A 9,538-nucleotide genomic window follows, 5' to 3' on the forward strand; every position below is an offset into this window, starting at 1 on the left:
AATGACAGATACCATGGTTTGATATCACAATTATTTATATGGTATCTAATCATTCTCTCTCTCTCCTCAATAACATCCCACTGAGGGGTGCCGTTATAATCCAATATAGTTTACCTTATGTCGTTATAAGCGATACAGAGATATTATATACCGGTTTTGATCAAGAAGTACGATCCGTTGATTCGTTTACACGCAAGAGATGCATGTCTTCTCCAGCCGGACATTCCCGCTACAAAGCAGATCGTATTCTACAAAACGGCACGGAATCACAAACATCTCTCACAAAAGAGACAAAAATGGCTGGAAAAAAGCAGAGGTCGTCACGCGGCCGCACCAGCTCGGCCCACGAGAGCATTTATTGGCGCCGCAGCCACGCCCACCATCTCTGCTTTCTATAAAGTCCGTGTGGTTTCTCCTCCAACAACCGCAGTCGTTCACTGGATCAAGCGGAAAGAATGGGGACATCCGGGGGACGCCGTCGACCTTCTCGTTACCAATCCCTTCGGTCGTCCTGCTGCTGCTGCTGCTGCCTCCTGCTCCTCCTCCTCTCATCCGGTGGCTGCCTGCGTGCCTCCGCCGCGGGGCCGATAAAGACGGTGGTGGTCATGGTGATGGAGAACCGGTCGTTCGACCACATGCTGGGGTGGATGAAGCGGCTCAACCCCGCGATCAACGGGGTCGATGGGTCGGAGTGGAACCCGGTGTCGGCGTCGGACGCGGCGTCCGACCGGGTTTACTTCCGCGACGGCGCCCATTTCGTGGACCCGGACCCGGGCCACTCCTTCCAGGCGATCCGGGAACAGATCTTCGGCTCCAACGACACGTCGGCGGACCCGGCGCCGATGAACGGGTTCGTGCAGCAGGCGCGCTCCATGTCGGACAACATGACGGAGAGCGTCATGAACGGGTTCCCCCCGGAGATGGTGGCAGTGTACCGGGCGCTGGTGGAGGAGTTCGCCGTGTTCGACCGCTGGTTCGCGTCAGTGCCGTCGTCGACGCAGCCCAACCGCCTCTTCGTGCACTCCGGCACGTCCCACGGCGCCACCAGCAATGTCGCCAGGTACAGCTCCTCTGCTGCTCCCAATCGGCTACCACATCGACTTCTTGCGACATTTTCTTGATTTGCTTCGACTTTTCTGTCTTTGTTTCCATTTTTTCGGTGTCTGATTTGGTTCCTCAAGCAACGAAGAGAGTGATTTGGGTGAGCTCGGAGTGGGTGGGTGATCATTGTCCTTCCTGATTGACGCGGGGCCCGCATCTTTAATGCTCCTCAGATAGGATTGTCTTGTGACTACTGCTATTTTTTTCGGACTGAATCACCCATAAGAATTGTCTGGGTGACGTGTGTCCCGTCTACCTGGTGGGACGCACACATGTGGGGCCGATGCATTGGGCCATTGACACGAATCATCACCCAGTAAACTTTTGCGGGGTGATTCAGCTGAGTCAAGAATGCCGTGATCGGTGGTACCTGGGCCTCACTTTTATCAATACTTGAAATACCGGGTAAAAAATATGGGTATATCACTGTGATTACACCTGACAATTTACTGCTACGAGTGACCAATTACAATCGGTAAATCTGCTTTATCAAGTTCCAAACTTCCAATACTGTTCGCCTTATTCATGTTTACTTTTGTTGGACAAGTTCTTTCGAGTATAACGATCTTTGCACTGTCATTACTTGGTAGAAAAATCATCTAGTGGGGGATGTAAATAAATCACTTATAGTTTTTGCAGTGAATTTGTAGAGGGGTGTTCTTATACCTGATTAATGGCCTCTAAAACTTTGCTACTGAACCTTATTTAGCTGAGTAAGCTATGGGATGTGCTTAGAGTAGAAAGATTTCATGTGCAGTTATATGGCACTCCAAGCTGTAAGATCAATGAAATTGTTGCCATCGTTTTTTATTCTTGGCCATTTTGCTGAAGGTTGATCATTGATGTTCGTCATTTTGCCAAAGATTTCATGTTGAGGATTTATCTTTAATTGAACGGATAGTGTTCATCTTTGCTTTAAATTGGGCTATAGATATGATGAGTTGCAGTAAATGCTCATTTTGATCACTGGTCCAAGTATAAAAGTATTTATAGGAAAAACTTTATTTTGAATGGGCTGAGGAATAAAATCTCGATCACATATCAGTCCACATTTTGATCCATATGGTACTCTTGTGGGGTGGGGTATCGACACTCATTACAGGTCAATACTAGAAATTTAGATAGGACAATTAACTCTAAACAAACCTTTCTTTATGAAGTTAGATTCAATAATTGATTTCAACTGATTTAATAATTTTCCTATTTGACCCACTCTCAGCCTAATTAAAGCTTGGTTTGCTTCATGAAGAAGATAGTTGTAGCTTCCTTTGTGTCATGAAGAAGAAAATTTTTTGAAGGTTGATTTGTCGCTTGAAAAAGAGAATTTTGAGGTTCGAAGAAACATGGCTCAATTTTAATTAGTCTAAGGATCATAATCAGATTTGAATGTCTTTCTAAGCAAGTATTAATGGCATTTAGATGAAAATCTTATCTCATCATTTTCGTATATGCATAATTTATATTTCATATATTCTTAAAGTAGAGAAAACATGTGGAAGTTAGAATGCTGGCACATAGATTGATTATCTGTCATTCAAGGATGGTTTACTATGCATATAGACATCCAATATATTGGTTTGACAAAGTCCTAGATTAATTAGTTGGTATGATTTTCACAAAAAAAATGCATAGATCTATAAGCCCAAGTTGAATGTACAAGGCATAAGTGATTGCGCTACATCAATAAGGTCATAAAATGTTAGTGTCAAAAGAATATCTTGATAATTTTCTCTGGTGTATTTGCTTGAGCTACTAACATAAGATTGGGGAAAATGGGTATTCTTGGGAACTTTGTTCTCCAGAGTTTACATTATTCTAAATGATAAGGGTTATTCTTCTTTATTGTCTTTTATACTACACCTACTCTCATGTACACGTGTGTTATTTGATAATTTGCAAAATGGTAAGGTTGATAAACATTTTATAACTGAGATGGTTCTCAAGCAACTCATCATATGCCATCATTGTAAAATAAGAAAGAAGAGATCATTGTACAGAATTAGACTATGCTTATAGAAATTTATCATATAGCAATTATTTAATGATCAACTCAATATGATTTGTGATATAGCATTGCTGAAAGTTATCACAATTATATATGTTGCAAGATTATGCTTGCAAATAAGGTTCTATATAGGACTCCCTGACAAAAGTTGTATACTTATTGCATCTCAAATGCTTGGATTATTTCATATATGTATCTCAATAATATGCATAGGACGCATAATGTGCATTTTCTGAAACAGCTAACATCATAAGAACACTATAATCATGCAGCAAGCTGGCAATCGGGTATCCACAGAGAACAATATTTGAAAATATTGATGATGCAGATCTCTCTTTTGGAATATACTACCAAAATGTGCCTGCCACTCTTTTCTATCGCAATCTTCGGAAGCTCAAATTTATCTCTAAATTCCACTCGTATGAACAAAAATTCAAGAAACATGCAGGTGAAGGTTCTCTTCCCAACTATGTTGTCATTGAGCAGCGATATATGGACAAGAAGGATAAACCTGCGACTGATGATCACCCATCCCATGATGTCTACCAAGGGCAGTTGTTTGTCAAGGAGGTCTATGAAACCATTCGCTCCAGCCCTCAGTGGAATGAAACCCTGTTCATCATCACCTACGATGAGCATGGTGGCTTCTTTGATCATGTTCCAACACCAGTAAAGGGTGTCCCAAGCCCTGATGGGATAGTCGGCCCAGAACCCTTCTTCTTCACATTTGACCGCTTGGGTGTAAGGGTCCCAACGATCATGGTCTCTCCTTGGATTGAAAAGGGTACTGGTAAGTTGATGGACATTGATTATCTCACTATTGGTCATGGCCTAGTTTGTTAGTTAATAATGATTTCATATGGTGGATGCAGTCGTACATGGTCCCAATGGTATACCAACTCCAACTTCAGAGTATGAACATTCATCCATACCAGCGACAGTGAAGAAAATTTTTGATCTCCCTTCATACCTCACTAAGAGGGATGAATGGGCTGGAACTTTTGAAGGCATTGTGTTAAGTAGGACAGAACCTAGAACTGATTGCCCAGGTGATTCGGTTGCCCTTTTGTGGTTTCTCTGTGTCCAATAATTCTTTAATTGTGAAGCTCTTATTTTATGATTCTTAAAAGTACATGCTCATGAATATTTAGCATTGTTAAATATTCCAAATTTTCACATGTAATTCATGTATGTGGAATTCCAACGGAACAACAATAACAGAAGTCATATTTTTTCGATTAATAAGGGTTGTTTATATGGATCTTCTTTTGCCATTATGCTTTATGTAGAATAATATCCATATTTAAACTAAATCCTAATGTCAAATATGTTCTTACTGCATTCAGTAAAGTTTCATAAGGTCTCCTTATGAACCTTATGCTGTAAATCCCAATTGACTCACCTTGTTTAATTGATTTGCTTTGAACATATTCATGTCATTCTGAATAATTTTCTTAATTTTATCTTATCAAGGCTAATCATATTTTCACAAATGAAAATATTTGTTAGTCCATCTAATCCAGTAATATCGAACATTATCTCAATAATGAATTAGAAAATTCTTAGGCTGTTACCTGTATGGTCTGATATGGTATAGGATGGCATACCAACACTCATATGGGTCAGTACCAGTCGGTATTGCCCAGACCAGAGGAAGGGGAGAGAGAGAGAGAGAGAGAGAGAGAGAGAGAGAGAGAGAGAGGTGGGGATGAGGTTGCAGCAGCAATGTGATGGGGAGGCGGAGGCAAAGCCTGATAGAAAGAGAGGAAAAAATCAAGATAGTAAGATAGTTATGACAATTGTTTGAAATCGAAAATAATAAGATGGTACAAGAATCAAATGGTAGGTTTATTGCACCGCAGAGTTTGATACCAAAATGCATACCACCTGATGTGTCTAGGACAATGAGCTTAATAGGCAGTATGGTTCATACCAGAACGAAGTATAAAAAATCATCATTTTTGCATCTTGATTGAGTATCATCTTGCATGGTTCAATACAGTTGATATTTTAATCTATGATCTTAATATCACATTTTTTTTATTTACTGTCCTACACTCTAATATATAAAGTATAGTTGGCCTTGTAGTTATCAAATGAAAATTTTATTTAGATCTAAAGGGCACACAATGATTACACCAAAGTTTGTATATCTCCTCTCTACTTTCACCATATTATTTTTAATATGTTAACAATATCTTTATCAATTTCTCTTTCCTACCAAGTAATAGATCGAAACAGGAAGACTTTTGTCTATGGGAGTTTTCATCCAATTATCTTAACTACATCATTAATACATCTCTTAGCATTGGTAAATTTACAATTTTTTATTATTAAATCATATTCATACCTAATTTTCATTTTTAGTTGCTATATAACTTATAGAATTCTTCCCAGTTTTATAACTTTAGATCTTTAAAGCAGCCTCTTATAGTAGTGATGTATGATATTCTATCTTTGCTCGTTTTATCTGTTAGCAACATATCCTGTATTTAATTCTTAGATATTCTTGTGAAAAGAGTTTTCACAAAGGTTGTTGGTCGTTAATGCAGTTGAACTCCCGAGTCCTGTGAGAATAAGACAAACTGAAGCTAACGAGGAGGCCCCATTGAGTGAGTTCCAGCAGGAGTTGATGCAGCTTGCAACGGTGTTGAATGGCGATCACCTCCTGACCAGTTTCCAGGAGAAAGTTCTGAAGCGCATGAACGTCAAAGAAGGCATAGCCTATGCGGAGAGTGCAGTGAAGCGCTTCTTTGAAGCTGGATTGACTGCAAAGAAGATGGGAGTCGACGACGAACAAATCGTGCAAATGAGACCGTCATTGACGTCTAGGTCCTCATCATCTTCTGTTCATCATCGTCATCCTTGAAGCTACTGTTTAGTATTCAGACCTGTTTGTTTGGATACCAAGCATCATCAGGGGTACTAGATTTATAGAAAGGGTTCTACACGAAAGTCTTCTGTTCAATCATTTCATGTGTGATTGTCTCTTAAATCAAAGTAGCCACCCATCCGAGTGGAAGTGTTCTCAATGTCTGGTGCTTGGCAATTCCCACAGTTCATCAAATTGTTCTCCCGCATATGATTAAAAGCATGTATTTGGTATTTTGCTCCAACGAAGTTTGGATGTCGCTTTGAAAGCAATTGTAAGCAGAGTGCCAACATGTATTTTGTCTGGACCTCCTGATTGCTAATATGACTGCTAGCCTCCCACTGCAGTATACTTTCATGCATGCACATTGCTATCTTTACAAGTCAAGATAAATAAAAGTGTACAAGAAATAAAATAAGAGAGAACAGTAATAAAGAGGATAAGGGCATTGCTTCACCTCTTCTTTCATGGATGAGGATAGACGACTCGTGGTTTGCTATTATAGGCTTAGATTTAAGGTTTAATTTTAGATTTAATTTAAATATAAACATGTTAGGATCATAATAATTCCTCTACTTTAAAGGCTGATGGCAGAGCAACGGAGAGAGGTAACAAATTACTAAGAGACTACAAATTACATGAGGAGACGGCGGTCATTAATAGTTTTCATAATGTGACGTGAGGAGCTAATCAAAAGCACGAAGAAACCAAACTGAAAACGAACAACAGAGAGAAAACGACGAAGGCCACTTTGAAGACCCACTCATCCAGATCTAGAGTTCTTCACTGCAGGACACGACTCCACTCCACAACAACAGATACAGACGCTTCAAATCCGACGACGATACAAAAATAGGCTAATCCGTGCATGCAGCGAGTGCCTCAGGCGGTAGTACAGGCCTCACGGGCGAACCCAATCCGTGCATTGGGCACATCAAACAGCACACGGTGGTTCTGCTGCTGCATGTTGGCGACGACATTGAGCACCGAGTTCACGTTGTCCGGCGCCCCGGCCATCGCCAGGCACGTGATCGAACCGGCGGTGCTGTGGATCAGTATGTTGTCCGGCGGCAGCGTCACGTTCATCCCGGTGAACATTAGCGTTATGCCTGGCGGCGTGACGGCCCCGTTGTAGCACGTGTCGAACCCGCCAAGCGACGTCACCGGCCCGGCCGCCTTCACCCGCCGCCGGAACTCGTCCCGGAGCGCCGCGTACGCCGGCGCCACCAGCCGCGTGAACATGGTCCCGGAGTCGAGGATGGTACCGGCGCCGGTGGCCGCGTCGAAGGTGAATGCCGAGGGCGGTATGTCGAGCACTCGGCGCCCGACTCGTATCCCGATCATGTTCACGTAGTAGAGAGACGAACGGCGCGGGCTGGAAAGCAACGGCGTGGTCTTCATGTTCTTCGGCTGACCAACCGGACCGAGCCGCAGCGTGCCGGAGAAGTTGAGCGATTTGAAGCTGGGGAGACAGTAGGAGAACGTGGCGCCGTAGAAGCCCTTGGTTTGCGACAAGAAGGAGAGAGTGCCGCGTCCGAGACCCAGGAGGCCCTGCGGCGGGATGGAGTTACCCGTGACCTTCTGTAGACACCCGAAGGTGTACGACTGCACGACGTCGGATGCGAGCGCGAGGGAGTCCTGCGCGAGCCCAGCCTGGAGGGACGAGGCTCCGTAGGTGAGGTTGAAGGAGCATGAGGTGGCCCCCGCGGGACACGAGGGGTTGGGGACTTGACCGCACTGGGGGGAGCCACAGGGGAGGGGGCGGTAGGTGGTGGAGCGAGAGGGATCAAAGGAGGGGGAGGCGGATGGGCAGCCGGCGCAGGCGGTGCAGGGGACCCACGCGGCGTCGTTGCTGGTGTCGAGGGCGATAAGCATGGGCTGGGCCGGGGTGCCGACGCTGGCGCGGACGACGTAGTTGGGGATCTGGAGGAGCTGCCGACCGGAGGCGACGGGCACGAAGGACCGTCCGGCGGTGGCGAGCGAGGCCAGGTAGGCGAGGCGGGACTCGTCGCGGGTCATGAGGTCCATCACGGTGTCCTCCCACGAGTCGAAGCGGGCGGACTCGCGGAGCGGCGAACACGGGCCGAAGGCGTGAAGGATTCGGATGGTGGGGCCTTCGTCGGGCGGAGTGGCGCAGCGGAAAGCATCTGCGGCCGCCGCGACGGCGCACGAAGAGAGCACTAGCAGAAGGAGGCGTAGCCGCGGTGGGGAGCCAGCGCAAGCCATAGCTGTGTGTCGAATCCGGTGACGAGGAAACCGAGTCGGAGGTGTTCATATAGTGACACAGGGAGGACCGCATTCCATCGCTGGGTTTCTCACGTGACCGGCCAACAGCACGGAGCAACAGAGTGTGAAAGGATGCGTGTAGACATTAGAGAAGAGCTGGCCCCACCACTCACGGGTGGGGTGTCCGGCGGGGGCCACAGCTCGTGAACGCGTCTGCTCGTCCTTTCCCCATTGCCATTCCCGAGTCACGTGCACGAGGCCATCCAAGATCTGGCATGGGATTCTCTTCCTTTGTCGGTGTTACTGGCACAGGTCGTGGACGCAGAGATCGCACGACAAGGAACAGGACAGCGGTGTCGCTCGATCTTCTCGATTGGGTTCCCGCTTTCCGCAGAGCATGTGAAACAAAAAGCTGTGAGAGGACAGAAGAAGGGCCCAAAGTAAAATTCGCGTTAAGATCACTTGATGAACTAATTAATCTCTCTCCAGTTGGATTCCGCAAAGGGACGATGAAGTAAGCACAAAAGTGCATGAGCTTTATTTCTTTGAGTTGGAAAGCCAGTCAGAGTGTCACTGTTTGGGCAGCATGTTCTGTGGCTGGGGAATATCCATCACCCCGCACTTGATATAATACTATAGAAATCTCAGGTAGAGTGATCTCTTCTACTCGGACAAGTTTGGAATTTCCAAGATTTTTAACTAAAATTTCATAATTTATTTTTCATAGATAATGTTCATAATGTTAAATATAATAGAGACAGCGTCAATTTTTAGTAATTACTTGAATTTATGATGGCTCTTAAGTGGATCTCAGGACTTGGGAGGCATGCTAGTGGCTTGCACTTGAGTTGGGAAGTTTAGTAAAGATATTAGCGAGACACTCAGATCTATGCGATGATTCCAACCATAGACATGAGACAAGCAAAAGAGGTGGATGCCACCACGCAATGTTAACAGGAAAAGAACAAGAAAGATTCTACCACCGAAATAGTTCTTATCAAACTAAAATAAAAGTTTCATCGACTTTTTTTTTTTTTGTGTGGTGAAACGAAATGATGCCGAATTTTAATCTTCGACAAGATGAATCCTCGGTCGGTGAGATGGAGGACTCAAATTGCTGATCTAAGGATCACGCGCATTACATTTTAACCATTAGAATGTGTTTTTAGAGTGTATTGATTTCATATGTGATAGGAAATATATCAGTTAATCATTATCTTACATCTATGTGAACAAGAGTCTAAAGTGTCTTCTACGAAATATTTTCTCTATCTAAATATATCTTTAATACAAGATAAGAGAGATTTATCTTTTTTTATCATTCACATGTATAA

General features: G+C 44.1%; 2 protein-coding genes across 2 annotated transcripts; one reads left to right on the forward strand and one right to left on the reverse strand.

Annotated features, from left to right (window-relative positions):
* The first annotated feature begins 336 nt into the window (after window positions 1-336).
* Window positions 337-6,333, forward strand: LOC135587315 (non-specific phospholipase C2-like). Its single transcript, XM_065078570.1, has 4 exons — window positions 337-1,060; window positions 3,379-3,896; window positions 3,979-4,155; window positions 5,659-6,333. Exons 1-4 carry the CDS (start codon window positions 456-458, stop codon window positions 5,973-5,975), a joined length of 1,617 nt encoding a protein of 538 aa, XP_064934642.1. The 5' UTR covers window positions 337-455; the 3' UTR covers window positions 5,976-6,333.
* A 279-nt stretch (window positions 6,334-6,612) lies between these two features.
* Window positions 6,613-8,276, reverse strand: LOC135587316 (aspartyl protease AED3-like). The gene has a single exon (XM_065078571.1). The coding sequence runs from the start codon at window positions 8,202-8,204 to the stop codon at window positions 6,861-6,863; it is 1,344 nt and encodes a 447-aa protein (XP_064934643.1). The 5' UTR covers window positions 8,205-8,276; the 3' UTR covers window positions 6,613-6,860.
* Between the last annotated feature and the right edge of the window lie 1,262 nt (window positions 8,277-9,538).

The sequence above is a fragment of the Musa acuminata genome, chromosome BXJ1-8 (assembly GCF_036884655.1).
Source record: "Musa acuminata AAA Group cultivar baxijiao chromosome BXJ1-8, Cavendish_Baxijiao_AAA, whole genome shotgun sequence".
Classification (NCBI taxonomy): Eukaryota; Viridiplantae; Streptophyta; class Magnoliopsida; order Zingiberales; family Musaceae; genus Musa; species Musa acuminata.

Bases quoted from the DNA above. Each gene is read 5' to 3' on its own strand.
- LOC135587315 (XM_065078570.1), top strand. From the start codon at position 456: ATGGGGACATCCGGGGGACGCCGTCGACCTTCTCGTTACCAATCCCTT. The intron at 1,061-3,378 runs GTACAGCTCCTC...ATAATCATGCAG, and splicing joins GCCACCAGCAATGTCGCCAG to CAAGCTGGCAATCGGGTATC. The intron at 4,156-5,658 runs GTGATTCGGTTG...TCGTTAATGCAG, and splicing joins ACCTAGAACTGATTGCCCAG to TTGAACTCCCGAGTCCTGTG.
- LOC135587316 (XM_065078571.1), bottom strand. From the start codon at position 8,204: ATGGCTTGCGCTGGCTCCCCACCGCGGCTACGCCTCCTTCTGCTAGTG.